Genomic DNA, 23,328 nt, shown 5'->3' with positions numbered 1-23,328 from the left:
CAATTTCATTAATTTTGGTTTTGCCTCTACCTAAGGGGAAGCGATCTCAAGCCAGGAAAGCAAAATGTAGTGAGAGAACCAGATTTCAGACAGGTAGAGGGGACAGAAGCCATGAAAACCCTTCAGTACAAAGGAGCAAATCCCCACCTAAATGTAAAACCACACTTTACAAATGCATACAGGAGTCAGATCCCAGGCCAAAGCCAGGCAGAGCTGTGCCCCTGTGCCCCTCACCCAGCTCCAAGAGGCGCCTGGTGAGTGCCATGGCCTTGCCCAGGTCTCCCTGCTGGTACACAGCATAGCTCAGGTAGTCCAGGATGTAGACTTTGTCTGCAGAGGACACTTCTCCCTCGTCCAGCTGCTTCAGGGCTTGCTCCATCCACAGCTCTGTGTGGTAGTAGTCAGCCTCTGTGTAGGCAATCTTGCCCAGCTCAAAGCAATCTTCAGCTGTCAGGAAGGATTTGTGCTTCACACCTGGGTATTTAGAGCAAAACAAAGAGTTTATACAGGGTTCCAGACCTGTGCTCTGAGAAACATTTGAGTTATTTCTCATTCCTCACAGCAGGGTTTTATTTCTGTTCTCCCACAGCTCCCTTCTGCAGTAGCTGTTTGTTGGAAGTCTCTAAAGCCTGTAAATCCTTGGCACACAAGAACTCAGATGAAGCTTTCCACTGCCAGAATACCAGGGAATAGCTAAATGTCTCTACCACTAGTGAAAAATCAAATTAAACAAACCTTCCTTCCTCAAAACCCCAACCACTTCCAGCAAGAGCAAAAATAAGCCAAATTTGAAGCTTCAGAACTCTGTTTTCAAGGGCATCACATTATCACTTTCAAAATGTTACTGAACCACAACTTGTTAGTGACAACTTGGTGGGGGAGGAGAAGGAAAACATCAGGGAGTAAATTCCCAGCTGCTTGGGATTTTTTTCAAGTCAGTCATTTTTAGAAACATTTTAAGTGACCTCTGAAAGATTAAAGCACTAGTAGGCAAATTACAGATTCCTGTTTTTGCCTCTAGAAATACAGGCCCTATGAAAAACCAAATTTAATCTTGTAAAAGGGAAACAGGACCTGCCAGTGTTTTATTACAGCTAGAATTACAGCCCTGATTACATCTTAACCCATTCTGAGTTTCTAACAGCAGCTCTGCAGTGCTCAAAGGGGGCAGCTGTCCTGCTGTCCATCCCTGTGATGGGCAGCAACTGCAGCTCCCTGAACCTGCAAACCCTCCAAGGACACAATAATTTGGCAGTAGCTGAGATTCTGGACCAAAAGAAATTCCTGGGAATGAAGAAAAGGAGCACAGACAAGTGACCACATGGGAAGTTCCCCTCTAGAGTCCAAGCTATTCTTTTTTATCCTCCAGAATTTCCAGGTTCTGCCAGTACACTTCATTGCACAGTCTGGACAGCTCATTGCTTCAAAAGCAGCAAAACTTCCCCTTGTATTTCTGTGCTGTGTGAAGAAAACAGCAGCAAGCTGCTCACTGCATTAGGAGGAATCTGTAGGTCCTTGAGCAGGTCTTGAACCAAATCCAAAAGCAAGGTTAGACATCATAACACATAAAGCCAATTACTCTTAATTTTATCAGGCATCTGACCACAATGAGCACTTGCAAAAACAAGATGGGTTGTACAGAGCTGATTTTTTGCCAGCTGGCACAGGACTGTTTTTCAACAGAGGAAACAAGGAAGACTCAGCAGAGAAAGTTTTCTGACAAAAAAGAGAAAATGTGTCTTCTCCTGCACAGAGCAGCCTATTAAAGATCAGCTCAGGCTCAAGTCTGTGTATGCAGCATCTTTTGCTCCTCAGTTTACAAAATCTCTGCAGTTTAAGCTCAAAGGAACTTGTTAAAATGCATTAAATTGTACAATAAAACCAGGCATCTGCCAGTGCAACACAAGGCAAAAAACCCCACCCAGGTAAAATTTTATTGCTATTGATTTATTAGAAATTACTAACACTAGAGTATCTTACCATAACTAGAAGAAAGATGCAGATTTCAACCAAAAAAACACTTTTTTCATTAATTTAGCCAGCTCAACCCCTTCAGGCTGAGCAGTTGAGCAAGGTGGAACAGAGCAAACAATTTGCAATCAGGACATTTAGGAAATGCAAATAACAGCCATGGATGGCTCTCACCTGGCAGGTTCCCCCTGGAGAGGGTGTCTGTGTCCAGGTTGTAGGTGTCCTGCAGCCTCAGGAGGGCCTTGGCTGCCCCAGTCTGGTCCTCATCATTTGGGAAGAACTGCCTCTGGATTGTCATGTTGGAGATAAAGCCTGGGAAAGGCAGGGAAACACTGCTCACCTCTGTCCTGGGAACTGGGTGAGCTCCCTGCTCCAGGGAAAGCCAGAATCCACCTTCACACAAGCCTGACCTGAACTCACAGTACAGGCTGTAGTTTGCATTTGGTTTGGGATTTTTTTTAAAGAAAGCAAAGGAAAAATCAAAAATAAACACTTTTTTTTTTTTACCCCACCCATTCAGAAGGGCTTAAGACACACTGGTGCAGATTTCTGGCTGGCAGGTGCAGAGCCTTTTCTGTTGCCATATTCAGCCCCTCTCACAGCAACAGGGAAGCTGAGTGTGCTGAATCCTTATCAGAGACTAAGCCTTTTCTTTTTGCAAGCTCTGCTTTCCTATAATTCCTAAGTGCAAACCTCCATCTGGTATTAATTAGCTGTTGAGACAGTCTCACAGGTCCATTATAACCACCATGGCTTCCTTTTGCCAAGTGTCTTTCACAGTCAACTATTTCATGTCCTGCCCCTTGCTAAAGAGCTTCCACTCTTGCTGAAGAAAAGAGGCAATTAAGTGTTTACTACACTAATTCAGATTAGTTCCACAAATGCTCAGTCTCAAAAGCAGATTTGCAAATCTAATCCAAGCCCTGGCATGTGAAAGGCACCAGGCAAGCACCTGCAGTGAGGCAGTGATGCTGGATCTTGCTGCAGGCACACACACTCACCATCTGACATGTCCTTGAGCACCAGGCTCTCCAGCTCACCCCACTCTGTGTTGAGCCTTTTCATCAACTTGAATGCATTCACAGGATGGCCCAAAAACCCCTCTGGGTCTTTTGTGGCAGTAGCTGTCAGCTGATCCAACTTCTCTGCCCACCTAGAATGAAAATATTCATTAAAGTCTCACAGAGTTCTGGTGCTGTGCTAGAGAACTGATTGCAAACTACTCAAATCTCTTCACTAATAAAAAAGCCAACCAAAATTGCAAGCTTTTGCATTATCTATATTTAGAGCTCTTCTAAAAGGAACAAGAAGGGCTACTTCCTTTTCCTTTATTAAATCTTCTTCCTCAGCTGCAGCCCAAGTCTTGCGCTGCTCTTGCAGCCCTTGTTGGAACCCCTTCCTACAAGCCCTAAAGCACAGTACCAGCACTTCCATTATGAGCTGCCATGCAGGACTAACCAAAACCAAAACTTTACCCACATTTTCAACCTTTCAATCACCCCCTAAGGCTTACAAAAAGGCAGTTCAGTGCTTGGCTCAGAATAATTTAGGTTTAGACACACGCCTGTGAGATGCCCCTTGCCTTTCACCACAAAGCTCCTTTCCATGCTGAAAGCTTGGATGAAGCAACATCAGTAGTTCTCACACCCCAAATGAGGAGCCCAGACCCAGCTTCTGGTGCTGCAGCTCCAGCTCAAACTTCTCTAAGTACCACAAGTCATTCACAACCCCAAGGTGCCCCAAAACAAGCACAGCTTTCAAAAAAGAAAACAGAAAAGAAGCAGCTGTACACCATGAAGAGGTGCAGCAACACCCTGCAGTCGGGGTAAATTGATATTCAGGAGCCCCACCCCACAGAGAATCCCAAAGTCCAGCAAGAAAGCAAACCCAGGATCTGCAGCCTGGAGGGAGCTGTGCCCATCAGCTGGAGCTCCTCTTGGTCCAGGATCTGCTTTGCCTGGATGGAAGCTGCAGGCTGGACCTGGGGCAGGGAGGGGCTCACAGCTGTCAGAGGTGCCTCTGGCTGCATCTCCCCAAACTGGCCCTGATTGTTCTCCTGCACTCTGACAGTCCCTGGGGGCTTTTCCAGCAGCCACACCAGAGGAGCTGCTGGGGAACAACTCCAGCTCAGAGCCTGAAGGAACCAACTTCACCCTGTGCCTTCACATGGCTCAGGGTCAAACCCTCCCTGCACTCCCAGGACCTCCAGGTGCCAACAAACAACGCTGGCATTTTTTCCCAGGTTCCTTAAAAGCTCTGTGACAGTTATTTAAACTGTCCTGACCTCCCAGGGAGCACCTCTGATAAAATGAAAACAGAGCTGCAACACTTCTGCAATAAGCTGTGTTTACACACTCTGAGATGCCAAACTGGCAGGTTCCCTTGTTAATTTGTAGCTGTAAAGAATCTACTTGTGACATTCCAAACCTGGCAGCATTTCCAAGCCTCTGTTTCGAGTGACAAAAGAAGGATCTTTCTTCCTGGATGGTGAAACACCAGAAAGTAACACACCAAGGCTAAGATAAAAACCACTCCTCCATCTAGAACTGTTTCAACGCCCTCAAGACAGATTTATGCATATTTCTGAAAGCAAGGAAAGCATCCTGCTCAGTGATAAAATAGGTTTATTTCTAGCTGTGGTAAAATCTGACACATTGGGCTCCGCTCCTCACACGGTCAGGGCTCTTCTTATTCATGCACCAACAACAAACACCCAGCAAAACCTGCTACTTTAAGCTTTGCCCCAGAGAAAAAATTCCACAAATTTCATCAGCCTTAAACAGCACTTTTTGCATGAGGGTGGACTCAAATGATTGACCATTAGCATTGTGACACCAACTGCTTACTTTTTGATCTGCTCCAGCTTGCTTTCCTCTGCCTTAATGTAATCTTTGAGTGACACAACCAGATCTTTTTCTGTATTAATTAAGTCTGTCATATGACCTAGAAAAAAAATGAGTTTGGTGAGTCAAGGAGAAACACAAAACCCTGAGAACTAAAGGCATTTTCTTATTTTCTACTTCCCCAAAAGTCCTTCTGCATTTGCTTAAACAACCCTGAAGGAGTATCTGAGTAAGGCCTTTTTTTGTTTTTTTGAAGGAGAAAATCTCCTGCTGGACCAAGCTTGTTGCCATGGAAATTAATGTAATACTGCATATTTATTATTAGAACTAATTTAGGATTCATTTGGAAAAGGAAATAGTTTGCCACAGAGTAATCTTTCATCCAAGCATACATAATGTAGAGCAAATAAAGAGAAAGCTACAGATATACACAAAGCCTTTGTGTTTGATACACACCACTAATCCAGGGCTTTATTTTTAAGATTTTATCCATGACTTCAAGAGTCCCTGGCATTAATTAATAATTGCTTCACCTCCTGCAAGCAGGCAGCTGGAGGGGTTCAGCACCAAGGGGTGCAGTACTCCCCAGAACCCAAGGGTGAGTCCAGACATTCTGCACACCATTATGTGCCCTTGCCAGCTCACCACCTCCTCCCACACGTGTGCAGCACCAAAATTCTGCTTCAATTCCAATACCCTCAGGAATAAATAGTGACTACAAAGCCTAGCCTGGCTCATTAGACCACCCTGGGGCTGACTTAAAGCCCATTTCTCCCCAAAGAAAAGCCAATCACTGGTAAGAACTAGGAAATGGGTTTAGTTCTGTACCAATTAGGGCCTTGGATGATTAACACATCCTTGCAGAATGAGATTTGAGGGCTCTCAAGAAACTCTTTTGGCTACACCAAAGCAGCTCTCACCAATGGAAGTGAAGAAGTCCGTGTGGGCACAAGAGAAAGGCAGCAGAATTCCCAGGGCTAGGGCACACCAAACCTTCTTGAATGCCATTGCTCAACAGCTCTCACCTCGCCACACGCCTGTGAGGGAAACACAAAACAGATGAAAAATCCCTGCTCACCAGAGACTGGAATGCACCTTCAGAAGGGGCAGCTCAGTCTCCTGAGGCAGCAGAACCCTGACAGCCTGAGCAGCTCCCACAGACTGAGTCCCTCCTGCTGACTTTTATACCTGAGAAAAAAAGAATAGCTCAGGGACAAGGTGTTCACCAGCACTCTTCTTTTTGGCATATAAGTCATGCTGCAGGTAAAGCTGCTTTGCAAAAAGCACTGAAGGAAAGCATCAAGCACTGAAAAAAGCTCACAACACCGATTTAAAATAGTCATTATCAAGTTCATCCACTCAGTGGGGAAAAAAAAGTTTCCTTTTTTCAGTCAGAAAGATGCCAGTGGAGCAGGTCTGAATGAAAACCCTACAGGAGCAGTCCAGAGAGGGAGCTCTGTGCATGCTCCTGCTGCCTCTGTGGAGCCAAGCTCCACACCTGACACAAAAGGCAGCTCTGTCTGTCCCTGCACTCTGGCTGAGCACTCACAGGCAGTGCTTTCTGCAGGGCCAGCTGCCAAGCTCAAGCCTTTCAGGATCCTGATCCCTTCAGCAGCCCAGCATTGCCTGGCTCCTGCATACTTTAGGAGTAATTATGCTGTCGTGGAATTCACAAGGTTTGCTTTTTTTCCCCCCAAACAAAAGCTTCAACTTTCACATATTGTAGCTGGTCAGAAAAAAATGAACTCCAGTGCATGGACTAACAAATTTGATATACAGCTCTTCCAACAGCACAACTAATGAAGAAAAAAACAAAGAAAAAAAGCAACAAGCTCAGCTACAAGGTAGTTTGGCCTATTTAGGGAAAGTAGCATAACCTTAATCAAGCAAACAACATAGACCCAGGTGTGGTATTCACATAAAAAAAGTGCAAACATAACCAAGGAAGTTCAGAAGTTACACCCAAATAAAAGCCAGCACGGGTGGTGGTATCAACAGGAACAACAGGAACAAATCCCTGCCTCTGGAGCGCAGGATCTCTCTCACACTGCACCTGAGGTCAGGAGGCAGCTCCCTCCTCTCCTCCCACCTCCAGCACTGCAGAGGGGAGGCACTGGGGGTTGGATTTCCTCTGGGGCCTGCCTGCCTGTGGGACAGGACCAGCACAGCCCCACTGGCACCAACAGCCACAGCAGGAAATGCACACGAGCCCAGAAAAGCAGCACAGCCTCCAGCTCTTGTAAAGCACCCAAAATCTGCCTGACCACAGCTGAAGGGCTGATGCATTCTGGCACACATTACAGCTCGCCTTCTGCCTGTGAAAGTGAGAATCTGGACAGAGAAGCCTCCTGGAGTGCCTCTTTCCCCCTCACCAATGCTCTAAAGCAGCCCTGCTGTCCACAGCAGCATTCCTCACCTCTCCCTCCCCACAGGCAGCCATCAGGCTGTTTCAAACATGCCTAACAAAAACCCACTGATGCCCACCTCCCTCCTTACTGAAAACACCACTCAGCTCCTGTTTCACCCTGCAGCAAGCCAAGTGCCTCCTGCTCATTCAGCACCCGAGCCAACACATCTGTGAATCGGTGACAAAGCACAAACAGCTTTACTACATCGTAAATATTTGCCAATTTTATCAGCACTGGGAATGCACTGAGCTATTTGTTTGCTGCAATCAGTGAAACACAAGAGAGACGCTTCAGAAAGTTTCCTTTCTTGCTGTATTAATCAAGATGAAACTTTTTAAAACCACAAAGAAACCAATAAACAGAATCACCGAAAAGGTGAAGAAAACCATGTTTCCTCTCCACCTACTGCTCTTAGTGACAGTGTTCCATCTCGGTTTTCCTCTTCTCCAGCTGCCTTTGCAGCCTGCTCTAGTACCAGGCTTCTGCAAACACTGTTGCAACCCTTATTCCCACCTCCTTATCTCCACAGGCACACAGCAGGAGCGACTGGCAACAGCCACAAAATGCAACCAGAGCAATTCCAAGGAGGTACAAACACAAAGTTTCTCACACTTAGGCACTACAAGAGGCTGCCCAGAGGAACTGGATCTCCCATTCTTGGAAGAATTTCAGAAGGAGCAGAGCTTTCCAACCACTGCAGCAGGACCAGCCACAGGTTCCCAAATCAAAGAAAACACAGCTCAGCTCGTATAGACACTGGAAATCTCCCAGACTCACAGGCTGCCAAGTAAGTAGGCTTTAATTTCTTCCCATTGGTGACATGAAGTAAAACAAGATGAAAATCCTCTCTCCATTACTCCTGTCAGTCTCGCCCTCCTCCTCAGCCATGTCCCACAAAAATGGCAATTGAGCATCTCGGGGAGGAGGGGATCTCTGCCCACACAGGGAAGTGGGAGTGCAGCTGACAGCTCCAACACAGGAGCTCCCTGCCTCCCCTGGGAACGAGCACTGACTGAGCTCTGAAACAGCAAAACACCAGCAGGGGAAGGGAGGGGGGGGACAGCAAAGAGCAAACAAACACATGGCTAGAAGGGAAACAAAGCAGCAAGCAGAGCAATGGCACTGCCAAGAGCAGCACATTCTCTGAGCACTCAACAAATTTCAACACCACCATTCCAACTGATCTAACTTAGAGGGGTTTTTTGGGGACTTCCCAGAGTCCAGCTCTGCTGTACAAGTAGAAAGATGCAAGCAGACAAGCACAGACAGCTGCAGAGTGACACGTGACAAAACCTCATCACAGTCGGGCCCCCTGCTCAGGGACCAAAGACTGAAGATGCTCATCAGCCAAGTCTCCTCACTGCCAGCTCCAAGCTCCCAGGTGCTCACCAGGACTGAGAAAACAGGATAAAAACTGGAAACTGAGGGTCTACTTCAACGTGGAATGGCTCTGACTCAGCTCCAAACCAGCTTCTTCATTTAGGTAAGAAGTAACTGGCCTGCTTGAGGTGAAGTCCACTGCAGGGCCAGGAGACAGAACTCTATCACCAAGATCCACAACTTCTGATTAAAAGATGGGCCCATTCTCACAATCCTTACTGGACCCCACTGTATGTAAAGATAATAATAAAACCCCTTGACCAGTTAAGCTGAGCTTAGGAGAAGATGGAGCCAGAAGTGATAGCTGCTCACTGCCCTTACCTCTCCTGTCTCAAGGACAACCCAAGTTACAGCCTCATGACACACTGTGACCAAAAATACTACTGAAAAGGAAAGAACTTTCCCAAAATAAGTACTAAGAACATTTAGCTGCCATCATTGCTTAAAGGTCTCACAGGACAGAAGCACCAGAATCCAGTTCCCAAGTCCTCTAGCATGTTCAAAGGCTGCTTTAAAATTAAGATCCAAGCAGTGAGAGAAGAAAGATTTTCTACCATTGCTGCTACCAAAAGGTGCACTTTAGGCATCTTGTAATGACAAAGTTACAATATTTCATATATATATGAAAAACATAACATAGTAAGAGATGAGAATCAATTTCAAAGTCAAGTAGGGTGTTCTACCTATCATTTACTCCCAAGTTGAAGACAACATTCATGGCTGAATACAGAGCAGCTGTGTTTGTACAGAGATTTATACACAGGGAACTGAAGTGAGTTTTGCCTTGGTTTCCTCCAGAAGGTGGAATGGACACAGCCCTCAGGGCCCACCTGTTTGAGCTTTCCAGGCCAAGACAACAAACACTGGGGATGGAAAAGAGCAATCATTTCATTAGACACACCAGGCAGGAGGCTATCCTTCTGCTCAAGGATTAGCTGAGCAAATACAGAAATATCCAGGAACGTTTTCAGATATTAAAGTGATTGAGAGGGCTGGGGGTGTTTAGCCTGAAGAAAAGGAGACTCAGGGGTGACTTTATCACTCTCTGCAACTCCCTGAAAGGTGGCTGTGCTCAGGTGGGGTTGGTCTCTTTCTCCAGGCAGCACTGACAGAACCAGAGGACACAGCCTCAAGCTGCACCAAGGGAAATATAGGTTGGATATTTTTTTTACATAAAGAGTGATAAAGTACTGGAATGGTCTGCCCAGAAATGTGGTGGAGTCACCATCCCTGGGTGAGTCTAAAAACAGACTGGATGTGGCACTGGGTGCCAGGGTTGAGTTGAGGTGTTGGGGCTGGGTTGGACTTTATGGTCTTGGAGGTCTCTTGCAACCTGGACATTCAAGGAATTCTAAAGAAAGCAGGACAACATCAATGATCACTTGGGTTCTTCGACAGAGTGTATTCTTTTAAAGAAAAAAAATATTTCCTTATCTGTATCAACCTCAGCATGAAGGCATGGGCTCTCCTGCTATGAACCTGGGCTTATCCTCACCCCTTCCAAAGTGTAACTCACAACCTGTCATTTCAGTTTGCCAAACTGCACTGGGCACTTTGCAATCTACGTGCAAGCCCCAAAAATCACAGCTTTAAATGCTAGATTTTAAAGCCATTCATTATGGAACAGCATTTAAATGTGCACAGGTCAGAGAGCTGGCTCGGGGAGGAAAACAAAGAATAAGAAAGTTAATCAGTACTGGTTGTGTCAGCACATACTTGAGAAGCAGTGCAGGGTGCTCCAGGTCAAATCAGTTTGGTCCAAGGCATTAAAATGAATGCAGCAAAGGTCCGAGGTGCAGGGCAGTGGGACAGGGAACATCCCTGTCCCCAAAGGCCAGCCTCTGCTTCCCAGACAAGCCGAGAACTCGTTACCTCTGCTCTCCGCCCCTGGCAGAGCACCGTCTGCATCCCGAGCCAACAGCCCCCGGCGCTGTGGGGAGCTGCATTGATTCACTCGTTGTAACCAAGTAAATAAATGCCTTTCATTCACTAAAACCTCGAGCGCTAAACCTTTACTTGTGAGTGAACACTTCAGCACTCTGCATTCGCCTCTTTCTGAAACCAGCAAAAGAAAAGACGTGAAACTGAACGCTGGGCAATACTGAAGGATCTTCTCTATAGGAGCAGCCAGCTTTTCAGGCAAATTAGAGGATTTAGTCTAAGAACGTGTGGCATTTTTATATTTTATTCTATTATTTATCATATTTTTATTGTATTCTCCAGCATGCTGAAGGCTCCAGAGTTTCTCCTGCCAGTCAGGCTGGATCCTATCAAAACGGAACGGCATCGCTTACTACAAAGGCAGATGCAAAATTCCACGTTGGCTGAGCCCAACCCAAAGCAGCGGCGAGGGAAACCAAGGCAAGCCGCGTTCCCCAGGGCGCAATCCCCGCACACAGCTCACGCCGAGTAACTTTCCATCCCTCCCCAGCACCGAGCCATGCGCTCGCAGCTCCCGCGGCCAAGGCGCTCCAGCTGCGGGGCCACCGAGCGGGGCGGGAGCGCACGTGCGGCACCGGAGGGCAGCGGACCCGACCCGGCCGAGGGGACAACTCCCAGCTCCTAGAGGAGGAGGAGGAGGAGAGGGAGGCGGCGGCTGTGTTTAGTCTGCCAGCCGCGGGGAAGCCGGCGCGCCGGCGCCCTCCCGCCCCCCTCCGGAGGCTGCCGGCTCCCGTTACGTAAGGGCCGGCAACCCCGGCCGGCAGCTCCGGGACACCGGCCCCTGGCTACGGGGAAGCTGAGGGGCGGCGGAGCGCTGCCACGTATCGCCCCCACCCACCGCCGCCCGCGCCGCAGCCGCCCAGCCCCGCGGCTGCCTTCTCCCCAACCCACCCGCCCGGGCACCCTCACGGCCGGCGGGACGGGGCGGCCGGGCCTCACCTGAGCACGGGGGGCGGCTGGGCGGGGGCGGCACCGGAGCTCCGCGCTCAGCCTAGGGGCTTCACCCACTGAGCGCGCCCGGCCCCGCCGCGCCTCTTATAGCCGAGCCCGGCCACGCCCCCTTAGGCCACGCCCCCCGAGCGGCGCGGCCCGCGCGCTACGTGAGCCCGGTCACAGCGGCGAGCGCCGCACCGCGCATGCGCCGCCGCCACGGCCGCGTCTCCACTTGGGTCCGGCCGGCCCGGGACAGCGCACACGTGGGATCGCCCCGCCGGTACCGCCACCGGCCCGGGGATCGGGCTGCGAGCTGGGAACAGCCCCCGGGACAAGGAGTGCGGGAAGCACCGAGCCGAAGCGGTGTTTTTGGAGTAAAAGTTGCCAGAAAAGGCCCAGAACGCCGGTACCGCACCTTGCTGCCAGGGCAGCTGGGCTGAGCTTTACGGAATCAATCAGGCTGGAAAAGAGTCCGGGATCATCGAGCGCAGCCTGCGAGGGCTGTGTTGCAGCGCTCTGAACCCTCTCAGGCACTTTAAAAAGCTGCTTGGGTGAGTCTTGCTCGGAGAGATCGATGCTGCCTCCTCTTTGCTTTCTGGGGTTTCATAAATAAACTGGTTGGTTGCTCATTCCTGCGATTCAGTTGGAATCAGGGACATTCCTAAGCATTTTTCCCTGTCTCTTTAGATGAGGGTTTCAAGGAAAGGATCACCTCCACACTAGCACAGCCAGCCTTACATCTTACCCTTTCAATTGGTGGTCACTCCCAGCTGGAAATCTTTCACAACAGCAACAGAGAGTTGGCAAAGGTATAACAGAGCCAAATCCCCCCCCCAAAAAAAACCACATTTTTAGCAGGGTGAGTGCCTTAAAACCACCTCATCCAGAAGAGGGACCTGGAGGCTGCAGCGTGATCCACAGCTGAGAGTTCTGCCTGTACCCAGACTGTCACCTCAGCTCCCACCCGAAGGGACACAACCTCGGGTGTTTTGTCCCATTTTGGGGGGTGCTGAGATGCAGCGTGTCTCACAGGAGAAACAAACAAGGGCATGAGGTGATGTAGTCGTTTCTTGTCCAGCTGTGGACACAGATGTGTCCACACAGCTGACAGCAGAGCAGGAAGAAGGCCAGTTTTCAGTGGAACTATCCATCAAAAAAAATAAGCCTTCCCTTCCTCTCATTCTGGTCGCCTTCCAACAGAAATACAACTCCTACAACTAGCAGGAAACTCTGGAATGTTATCCAAGCTGAGGCATCCAGCTAAAGCCCCATTATCCAAAGAGTCCCTAACATCTAGCCAGAGATTTAACAGCAGCTTCTAGAGATTTGGCAAAACCTCACACGCTGGAGAGGCACAGGCAGATTTCTTCAAGCAAGGTCTGCTGCTTTCTCATCCTCTTTTGCACTCTCCAGGTATTTTTAGGAAGTGAGGCAGGCAGTGGGGGACACCAACAAATCCATCAGGATGGGGCTGAAGGCTCCAGCTCGTTAGATTTGATTAATGAGGTTGCTGAGTCATATTTATATCAATCCACATTAGCTCAAAAGGCCCAGTTGATTAAAAGGTCCATCATATAGATAACAGACACGATTCTAACTTCAGAGAAAAGACAGATTTGGGTGGTTTGCATCTAAAATTTAATGATAGGGGGGAAGGCTACTCATTAGCTTTCTCTTTAAAGAAGTGGTTTGTCTTTCCCTAAGCTTGTCCTAAAAAAAGGATTTTTGTTTTCTTTTCAAAAAAGTTCCTTGTGGCTTAACCACAAGTTTTGGATGTGAATTTGCTGGTTCCATGTATTTAAGGCAATTAACAGTTGTTTTACAAGGGCCAGCTGTTAGCAATTCTAATGCTTATTTCTGTTTATTGGGGGCAACTGGAGAGGCACAAAACAGAAAGAAAAAGCAAGATTAGTAGTATAACCATTATTAGCCTGGAATTGCATTTTCCAGCTGCTTTTATGGCTTGGAAAAAATCTTTTACCAACTCTTTACCCCAACGTGAGTATTTTACAATAGAAAGTTTAAGAAAAATAATATAGATTTTTAGATATAATAGATTTAAGATTAGATATAATAGACTTAAGAAAAAATAATAATTTTAGCAACACAGATTTACCTTGATCTTGTCCATGTAAAAGATGATGTTCCTACTGCCTGTGTCCTCTTTGCCTGCTTATTTGGTTTGCTCTTACTGCATCAGGAGAGTTTCTGGGATTCACTTCCTCTGGGGCCCTGCCAAAGCTGGAATTGGTAAGCTGCAGAAAGCTGTCAGAGATGCATTTGTGTGTCCAGGCTCTCACCTCACTCCCAGAAATGCTCCCAGCACAATGTCTGCAAGAGACTGATATAAACAGTTTACAGATGCAACTCGCTCAGCTTGGAGCCCCAAAAATGCTTACAGAGAAACAACTCAAGTGCCAAACCAACAGCTGGTATTTGTGCTCTTTGAATTAAATGATTAAGTGACAAGCAAGCCTCTGTTTTGAAATCATCCCCCTTGCTGACATGCTGCAGGAATATCTAACAGGGCAATTGGGGTGTGAACCCTGGGGGAGGAGGCACAAGGGATCTCTCACAGATTGCTTGGCTTGCCCCAGGTCAGACCAGCACAAGTGCAGACTCTAATCTCATTGCTTATCTTCCCATGGCACACAGGTGGGCATGACTGGGCTAATCCAACCCATGGGGGTTTGAGCTGCACCTAACAAGGGGAGGCCAGAGCACTGCCCTGCCGTGGTGCCCTGACTTTTAGTCCTTCCTGTGACAGGGTGCACTCACCAGCACCTGGCTGCTCTGGGCTGAACCAGCTGGAGAGGCTGGCCCAAGATTTGATGTCCCAAGCATCCCCCCCAGCTGCTTCCCTCTACAGCCAGTTCTTCTTGCAAGATCCATATCTGGGGGCACTTAGGGTCAATAAATCTGTTAGTTTGTTTTAACAGCAGGGTGGATACTTCCCTTAGAGATTATATTTCAATCCTTTATCTTATTAAGGGAAGATGTGTTTTGTCCATTAATCCAATTAGCTCCCTGGATTAATAACACTGAGCTTGCTCTATTTCAGGAAGCATAAAAATAGCAGTCAAGCATAATTAAAGCTAAACTTGTAAGTAACTCTGGTAACGAGAGCACTATTTCCCTGGATATTCTGTTTATTATTTTTACAAGCTATGCTCTCAGATTACATGACGTGAATTCTCGATTAGAACAGCTCAATTCATGACCAAAAAGCAACAGCCTGCCCTGAAAACATTTACTTTTTGTATGTTTATAAAATTCTCTTTGTGCTAAATATAGTCAGGTAGGCTCCAACCCAGAATAATGTTTTCAATACGAGAGGAATCTGTTGGATTGCAAAGGAATGAAAGTGATTTGTCATTATTCTGACGTGCCCTGGCACAGGGTGCTCTCTGATCAGAGCTGTTCAAATCCAGCTGTGGGTATTTGGGTGCTGGAGCACTGAACAGCTCCAGCCTTTGGATATATCCAGCTGTTGAAATCTGAAATGCAAGGAACCCTCAAAACTTTGAGCCTGTAAACCAAAGCTTAAAATTAAACACAGGATTTGATCTGAGACCTTGGAAAAAACTTCCAAACTTAAGTGCTAAAAGCAAAAATGTAGATCTATAGTTTAAAACAAAAACACGCTAAGCTAAGTAAAAAAAAAAGCTTGGAGTTTTAAAGTTTAAGATTTTTTAAAACCCCTACAAAAATAAAAAAATAAAATACAATATTATAAGTTTATGTGTCATAACATAATTAACTAAAAAAGTGTACACTATAACATAAATCCATAAAACATAATATTTAAAGGTTAAGTAAAAAACATAAATATCCTTATTAAGGATATTTTATCCTTAAGAAGTCTTATAACTAAAAATCTTGTAACCTTCTAAACCATACCATAACAACAAAAACCAAACTCACCCTTCCTACATAAAAAAAATTTTAAAAAATAAACCACATGACCAAAAATAACTCCAACCCCCCCCCCCATCTCAAACTCCTTCCAAAATCTCCCCACAAATGATCACAAATGGTGCCCCGTGTGATTTTTGGCAACTTTTCCTATTCGAGGACGTGTGGTCCTTTAAACAACGCTCCCGTGCTGGGGATACAAAACCCAGAGAAGCTTGGGGTGGGGAAAAAAGGAAAAGGAGAAAAGAGAAAGTAAGGAACAGGAACAAGCTGCAGCCTGTGCAGAACTACAATTCCCAGCGCTCCCGGTGCGGGAAGAGCGGCTGGAGCGCAGCGGAGGTGCCGGCCGGGATCCGCAGCTGACCTGGGTCCAGCCGGGATCCGCGCAGGGCGCAGTAAGTGGGGAACGCACCGGGAAGGGCGGCCCGACCCCGCTCCTGCCTCGCTGGGGTTCTCCAAAGCTCGGGACAGCCTCTGGAGGTGGAAACTTTGCTGTCTGGGAGTTTTCGTGGTCTCAGCCAAAGCGTGGCGCGGTGGTTCTTGGGGAGACAGGGGTTAAACGTCGCGCTCAGGTCGGGCACAAACTCTTCCTTTGTCCCCGCCGGTGACAGCGCTGCCGCTCGTTCCGGGGCAAGGGCGGCGCTCCGGCTTCAGCGCCGGCAAGTTCGCACGCCGGGCTGAGACGCGGGGGTGGAGCGACACACACACGCACACAGGGCTGTCACCCCTCCAAACCCTCTGTGACACGGTCTGTGTGGCAGTCACCGTGCTCACAGGTGTCTGCACCAGCGTGCCCAGCTCCCACTGCCTTCCCCAAGGGATCGTCCCAGTCAGGGGGATCTGGGGCAGAGATGTCCAGAGCCACAAGGCAAAGTCTCCACGTGCAAATAGAAACCTGTGCTGAGGCACCTCTCGGGCTGCCACCACTGACCTGTGCTGAAGGAAGAGCTCTCAGACTCTTCCTGGCACCTCTCGGGCTGCCGGCACTGACCTGTGCTGAAGGAAGAGCTCTCAGACTCTTCCTGGCACCTCTCGGGCTGCCGGCACTGACCTGTGCTGAAGGAAGAGCTCTCAGACTCTTCCTGGCACCTCTCAGGCTCCCACCACTGACCTATGCTGAGTTCTCAGACTCTTCCCGGCGCTGCCCATGTGTCCGTAACAAAGCAAACGTGACTTGCTCCATAAGGGTGTTGTGTTCTATGGCTGCAGAGTGCAATGTTCTCAGTGATCACCAGGGATTGTGCACCACAATTCCCTTCTGTCTTAGGTCTCTGGCTATTTTTGACATGCTGAAGCCAAGGTCAGGCGTTCAGCCTGGGCTGAAAACATGGTGGGATTCTTTGGCACAAAAAGTGTTCGTAGCTGGAGGTGATCCCACTCAGCTGCAACTGCTGTCCCCTGTCTAGCTCAGGGAATTCTCTTCCACAGCTGGTATTTTGTCTTTCACTCTCTCCTGGCACCAGTGCCTTTCCCACAGATCCACTGTGTGCTGCAATAGGATGTGTGGTTGGATCGAGGCCATTACAACTGTGTAGGAAACCAGCAAAAGAGCAGTCACCTTCTGTGCCCTTTTCCCCAGGGACACAGGGATTTGGGAGAGGAAGGTCTAATCTATTCTTATAAGCAAGTTCTGTAAGAGCTGTGTACACTCAGAGATGAAAACAAACTGAGGTATCTTTAAGTAATCTTAAAACTGGCCTGAAATGGAGTTTGATGTGTGATGGAAGTGATCATTTTAGAAAGCAGATTTTGCAGATGCTGTGAGAGGGTTATTGCACCTCTTAAATCAAACTTAACCTTGCAGGGCTGCTGCATTACATTTTTTTTTTTTTTTTTTTTGGTAGAGGCACCAGCTCTAAGTGTTGGTTATGGCTGCAGCGTATCAAGCACTACACAGGAGAGTTTCCTCCCTCGCCTGCAGGTTGCATTCCACCTATGTGAGAAAAATGAGGTAAGTTCTCATCTGATTCCTGAGTACTGGGAGGCCAGAGCTTGGCACAAGCAGCCCTACCTCACCCTGACCCGGGGGTTAATCCTTTACCAGTTCAGCCATCACACAGAAATAAATGCTTTGTGAGCTCTGTGAAGGGTAACAGCCAAGGCCTCTGGGCTCCCTTCACCATTGCTAAGAACTGCTTCTCTCAGGCTGAAGCTCTGTTAATGATTGCCTGTTCTGCCTAGAGGGCTCTACAATACCAGGAAGACTTGAAGTGGTGCTGCTCACCTCTTTTTAAATACTGCTTCAAACAGCCTGGAAGGAGAATATGCTGACACCCTTTTTCCAATGATTTTTTTTTTCCTAACTCAGCTCTAGCCAGCTGTGCCCTCAGACTTGGTTTTTACCCCTCACATCAGTGTGACAGATACAACATAACACATGTAGCCTGATGGGAACCAGATTCAACATCAGCAAAACAGCATTTGGAGCCATCCAAATTCACAGAATATTCAGAGCTGGGAGGGATTGGGGTGTGTAAGGGAAGATCAAGGTTTCCTGCAGCCTTTACAGCAGACCTTTTGGATTGAGAGACTGGGTTACTGATCTTCTTGCATATCCAAACTTGTGATGAGTAAGAAGTGCAGTATTTTCTGCCTCACAAAGTTCACTAGAGGCTGCAGTCCACCAAAAAGTGACTCAGCTGTCAAAAATCTCCAAGCACATGGAATACCTTAAATCTGATCTGCCCATTCAGCCCCGCCGCTCTGTGCAAAATAAAGGCCTCCAAAAAAGCAAGAATCTCAACACGATCTTCAATTCATCTTCCCAATCATTTTCTCACTGCAGATACTTAAATCAATTAAAGGAAGATGACAGCCTTTGTAGACAAGCTCAGACCTCAGGAACTTTCTACCTCTTTCACAATCTCTCCCCCTTCCTGCAGAAAGTTGGGAAGAAATATTTGGTACCACAGCTCAGTGCAGCAGGTAAGAAAGAAATCAGTGCATCCAGAAACACCTGGTGGATCACACAGCTGAAATGAAACACAGACACACAAATGGTATCAACCTGATCTATTCTGAGGTGATCAGGCTTAAACATTTGGAACTGTGCCTTTTGAAGAGAGAGCTGGCAGGAAAACAAACAAGGTCTTACTGACAAACATATTTTTGGTGCAATGTAGGAGAAGTTTTCTTTGAGAGAAAGCTATTGGCTGGTGCAGGACAAAACCAATGGACGGCTGCTTCCCAGGCAGTACAATATTGGGACCTTTAGCCTGATATGATCTAAAATTCCTACTTAGGAGCAAAGCCAGATTTTAGGTTTCTACCTGTGTGGGATCACTTGTCTGGTCCCCTTTCACACATGGGCTTTCTGCCTTGAGCCAAGATTGCCTGTGCCTTGAAGATCCAGAGAGCAAATCCAGAGATGTTTTTGCTTTCATCACAGCTTTCTCTTCCCCTTTCCCTGATGCTCAGAGACGAGACAGATTCTGGAGAAGCTGCAGGAGGCCGAGCAGTGGATGGAGAAGTCGGTGCTGATCGGGTGTTCGGACGAGCACAGGGCGCGCTTCGCGCTGGATTTAGGTTGGGATGACTCCTCTTCCTCTCCCACCCCTGCCAGCACCAGTTTGATGCACTGGGATGGAGGAGATCCCTAATCCTTGGGAGAACCTGTCCTGCCAAGGAGGGCTGGGTTGGGTCCCTGTAGGGGCTGTTGTGAGCATGGCAGGTCATGGGCTGCACTGCTGCTCCCGTGCCTGTGTGTGTTAGGAAAGGTGGGCTGGGGGAGGCCACTCACATTTGGGAATGCTTCCCCTGATGTGCTTCACTTCCATGGGAACTCCCAGAACTGCATATTGGAACAGCAAAGGGCATGAAATTGGAATAATAGCAATAATAGCTGAAATTATGAGATCAAATTTTCTTTTTTTCTCTTTTTTTCCCCCTCGAACAGGAGCCTTGGATAAATCAGTCATTGAGTCAGAACTACAGGGATCATTTACTGACCTACGAAAGGCTCTCTTTGTAGTGGATGGGAAGGATTCAACTTTGCTGGCCTCGGTATTGGACAGGGCTTTTTGCTTCAGGGAGCTGTGGTCTCTAACAACAACCCTTCTCCTCATCTCCCACATTGTTTTATGATCTAATATTGCAGAAGTACCTACTGTACACTTTCAGGAGCTTAGATACAGACACACTATAAATTACAACAGTTTTCCCAAATTTGTAGTCCCAAAAGGAAGATGCAAGGGAAAGAAACAGAAAAGGGACTTAAAAATGACTGCAGTAATTTATAGCATTTAGCTGAAATGTGCTATATCACAACAATCCCAGTTTTTCCTCAGCTCAACAACTATCAGCAAACTGGGAATCACAAACAAACTCACACATCTTCTCTCAGAGCTGCTCTTTTAAAACCTCTCCCATATAAGCTGGTGCCCTGTGTTTGGAAGGCCTAAGAAAAGGCCTCTGTGTGAAAATCAGCTGTCCTGACCCATGAGGAGAAATAGCTCGTGTTTCCTTTCCTGCTCTATAATGTTTGTGATGCCTGGGCTATTTCTTAAGAACATATTCAGGGCTGGAGACTCTTTAAAATAGTCCAGCTCCCACTACAACTCCCATTAGGTCCCAATAAACAATAGCACTTGCCCACCTCCCCCAAACACTCAAATTTAGAAGCAGCAAACATGGATTACAGAATCCACTTTTCAAAGCACTGCCCATACTTCATTCACCTTCCTGAGGCTTCCAAAGATAATCAGAGTTTATCCCCACGACTGCACACAAAGCATTATTCAGGGAGATTGCTCTGAATTATTTCTTCCCCCTAGGTGTATATATATATGTGTGTATATATATATATATATAAATGAGTTTGTGCTCCTCTGTGTTGGCAGGCCCAGTCCCTCCTGAGGTGGCACGATTCCCACCAGTACTGCAGCAAAACTGGGCAGCCCACAGAGAAGAACCCAGCTGGCAGCAAACGTGTCTGCCATGCCAGTGGAGTCACTTACTATCCTCAGGTGAGCACTTGGCAGCACAGGGGAGGGACACAGGGACAGCAGGGCAGCGCTGCTGGCTCACCCCTGAGGAAAGCAGGAAAAGGGATTTGTGCCTAGCTGCGTACTTTGTCTTTAGTGGTCAGCCAGCGACCCCCAACCAGCCAGGAAAAGCAAAAATTTGCACTTACTTGTTTTGCCTGAAGCCCTTGTTTTGCTTTGTGGTGCACGTGGCAGGTGTCTCCAGTGGTGATCACCCTGGTGTCGGACGGGAGCCGGTGTCTCCTGGCCCGACAGCCCTCGTTTCCCCCGGGGATGTTCACGGCTCTGTCAGGCTTCTGTGACATCGGTGAGTGCTTGTGATCCAGCACAGTGGCCCTGGGCCATCTATTGGGATAAATCATACGGGACTCCATTTTCTTCATGGAGGAAAAAGGCCATTCTTTATTCACATAACTCGTTTTTATACAGTTTTACAGACCTTGTGTGTGACCCCAGTCAGTCAGGAGCTTTCTTGCCAATTACTTTATTGGTAATTAAGAAGTTGTTACCCTCACTCAAACCCCCACTGTGTACCTGCAGGAAAAGTTGTTTGTGAGAGATAGTTTTCATTTTTCTGACTTGTGTAAAAAGAGTCTATACAAGTGCAAGTTGTTTTTTACCCAGGAATAGATTGTTGTGCTAAGGAACTGCTCACACCAGGATTGCTTTCACATGGGAACTTGCAAAATGCTGGCTTTGACAAAGCCAGCCAGTGACCCCAGGAGAGCAGGCTTGATTCTATGAAGCCTTTCTTTAGGATTTTTCTACCTTACTGCAACAGACATTAGCCAAATCCCTGTTCACAGAGGAGGATGGACACACAGATGATGTGTCCCCATCCCCAGATGTGTTCAAGGCCAAGCTGGGTGACCCTTTGAGCAGCCTGGTCTAGCAGAAGGTGTCCATGCTGATAGCAGGGGGTTGCAACTAAATGATCCTTCAATTCCCTTTGGACCCAAACCAGTGTGTGATTCTGTGATAGCTGGGAAAAAACACATTATGTCTAAATAGATCAGTGTTTGCATGCAGACAGAATTCAAAATAGCTGTTTTGTACCTGAAAGGAATGAGAATTATAGGTGTCTAGCAGTTGTTCTAGTCCCTGATAGCAAACATGAGCTTTATACTTGCTGGATTATAACCCCTGATCCTTTTAAAATCCATTTTGTGGCTCATGCGGTCTGGCTTAGAAGAAAAACTACAGACTTCTCATTACAGGAGGGAAAATGGCTTAAAATTGAATTGTTCTGTCCACCATCTGTATGTAGCTGGGGCCAAAAATGTCTCTGGTGCCTGTGTTTATCAGAGGTTGATGAATTTAATGGTGCATCCCGCCAGCAAGTGTTTCCAGGACAGCACAGCTGGAGCTCCTGCGGGTGGGAATGAGCGTGTCCTGCTTTTTCCTCGCCGCGGTTCGCTGCCCTGAGGCCGGGCCGCCCTTGCCTAACTCCGGTTGGTTCTAGGTGAGAACGTGGAGGAGGCCGTGCGGCGAGAAGTGGCCGAAGAGGTGGGGCTGGAGGTGGAGTCGCTCCGCTATTCGGCTTCCCAGCACTGGCCCTTGCCCAGCAGCTCCTTAATGATAGCCTGCCACGCCCTGGTGCGAGCCCAGCGGGCTGAGGTGAGCGCCCCGGGCTCCCCGAGCTATTCCACTGCCTGCTTCAGGCAGCAAAACCTCCTTCAGTCCACAGAATGTAGTTAGCAGAGCATCAAACCCTCTGTAAATGCGATTTTTCCATTGGCTTTTTATACAAGTGCAGAAGAAACTTTGAAACAATCCCATCATCTGCTGTTGCAAGGTGCCAGATTTCACTCAGGTCACTTGTATACACAAGCCCGGAGCTCAACACCTCTGGATTTTTCCCTCTGAACTTTGCAGAGGAGGTTCCCTCACACATTTGCCATAGAACACTCAGATTCCACCAGGTTAATTACTGTGCTCAGCCACTTTGCTTTGCCACGACAGAGCAGGGTTGGTTTGTGGCTTCCCTATGGAAGCCAGCACAACAAAGGACTGGTGGATAGAAATATCCTTCCCTGGGCTGGCATCAGTGCCTAATTCAGGCTTGGATGTAGCACTCTGGGCATTCCAGAATGGGATCTCTGTGCAGGCAAGGTACCACTGCCCACATTCAAAGCTGATTTAAGGAACTGGTGCCTTCTGAATTCTTTCCAGATCAATCTGGACACCCTGGAGCTGGAAGAAGCCCGTTGGTTTGGCCTGCAGGAAATTATGGAGGGTCTCAAGAGGGGGCCCAACTCTTCAAAGCAAGATGATGGTAGTGTTTTACCCTGGTTCCCTCCCAAACAGGCCATTGCTCACCAGCTGATCCGTGAGTGGCTTCAGCAGCAGACTGCCCAGACAGCTTAGGCAGGGCTTCATCCACTCTGTGATTCCACCAGAACTGCCAAAGCTCCACAGAAAAGCTTCCAAAGCCCTTGGAGGCAAGGGCTCTGCCAGAGTGAGGACAGCACCACACTGATGGCACTCAGACACACTGACCTACAAAGGTCTCTGAACTGGTCTGACAGGCCCATGCACAGTGGATCACGTCTGAGATCCCATGGTTTGAAGTAAATGTACAATAAAATTCTAGTTCCAAAGCATCAAACTTGTTGTGACCAGCTGTCACTGACCCCATGGCACCAATGCTCCATTTTCCTCCATTTCTTCTGTCTTGGGTGGACATTGAATGCACCCTTTTTCCCAGAACAAAAATAAAGGGACAGTGGCACTTTCCAGTGTCTCTGTTTACATGGAAATGGGAGAGCTGACAGAAACCAGAAGAAAAGCCACTGCCTGTTTGCTCTCCTCTTCTTCTCTCTCTTCCCATTCAATCTTCTGTTTTCATATAAAATATTAAATTTTCTTTTTTTGTAAATGTTAAATGGGCTTCTACATTTTCCCCACTGGTAAGTCAGTTTCTTCTGTCCCAAGAAAGAGAGAACAGAGCTATCT

At 47.6% G+C, this 23,328-nt stretch overlaps 2 protein-coding genes across 9 annotated transcripts in view; one reads left to right on the top strand and one right to left on the bottom strand.

Annotated features, from left to right (window-relative positions):
• The window catches only part of P4HA1 (prolyl 4-hydroxylase subunit alpha 1), a 34,097-nt gene extending 17,565 nt beyond the window's left edge, over positions 1 to 16,532 (bottom strand). For 5 of the 6 annotated variants that reach the window (XR_014616333.1, XM_084209958.1, XM_084209960.1 and 2 more), the window contains exons 1-6: positions 11,483 to 11,542; positions 5,735 to 5,851; positions 4,818 to 4,914; positions 2,973 to 3,124; positions 2,146 to 2,283; positions 235 to 474 (exon numbers count right to left, since the gene is read on the bottom strand). Coding sequence is in view for 5 of the 6 variants with exons in the window: in XM_084209958.1 (XP_084066084.1) it covers positions 235 to 474; positions 2,146 to 2,283; positions 2,973 to 3,124; positions 4,818 to 4,914; positions 5,735 to 5,822 (715 nt within the window). In the remaining variant the exon portion in view is untranslated. Of the gene's footprint in view, positions 1 to 234; positions 475 to 2,145; positions 2,284 to 2,972; positions 3,125 to 4,817; positions 4,915 to 5,734; positions 5,852 to 11,482; positions 11,543 to 13,592; positions 13,732 to 16,442 lie in introns of those variants that run through there. The other variant, XM_084209957.1, reaches the window with a different exon arrangement.
• On the top strand, positions 11,911 to 23,074 carry NUDT13 (nudix hydrolase 13). 3 transcript variants are annotated; one of them, XM_084209962.1, is made up of 9 exons: positions 11,911 to 12,027; positions 17,236 to 17,342; positions 18,177 to 18,316; positions 18,809 to 18,916; positions 19,287 to 19,393; positions 20,230 to 20,355; positions 20,569 to 20,680; positions 21,836 to 21,990; positions 22,546 to 23,074. In XM_084209962.1, the coding sequence occupies exons 2-9, from the start codon at positions 17,260 to 17,262 to the stop codon at positions 22,738 to 22,740; spliced, it is 1,026 nt and encodes a 341-aa protein (XP_084066088.1). In that variant the 5' UTR covers positions 11,911 to 12,027; positions 17,236 to 17,259; the 3' UTR covers positions 22,741 to 23,074. The 3 variants fall into 3 exon arrangements, with proteins under 3 accessions (XP_084066088.1, XP_084066087.1, XP_084066089.1); XM_084209961.1 differs by lacking the exon at positions 11,911 to 12,027 and adding an exon at positions 15,711 to 15,786; XM_084209963.1 differs by lacking the exon at positions 11,911 to 12,027 and adding an exon at positions 15,775 to 15,871.
• Positions 23,075 to 23,328: the final 254 nt, after the last annotated feature.

Source organism: Fringilla coelebs (genome assembly GCF_963513975.1).
Source record: "Fringilla coelebs genome assembly, chromosome: 8".
In the NCBI taxonomy this organism is placed as follows: domain Eukaryota; kingdom Metazoa; phylum Chordata; class Aves; order Passeriformes; family Fringillidae; genus Fringilla; species Fringilla coelebs.
Note: the sequence above shows the minus strand (reverse complement) of the source record. Positions and strands in the feature narration are given on the sequence as shown.

Excerpts from the sequence above, each read along its gene's own strand:
- NUDT13 (XM_084209962.1), top strand. The coding sequence starts at position 17,260 with ATGGCTGCAGCGTATCAAGCACTACACAGGAGAGTTTCCTCCCTCGCC. Across the intron at positions 17,343-18,176 it reads ACCTATGTGAGAAAAATGAG|ATACTTAAATCAATTAAAGG; the intron begins GTAAGTTCTCAT and ends TTCTCACTGCAG. Across the intron at positions 20,356-20,568 it reads GAGTCACTTACTATCCTCAG|GTGTCTCCAGTGGTGATCAC; the intron begins GTGAGCACTTGG and ends TGCACGTGGCAG.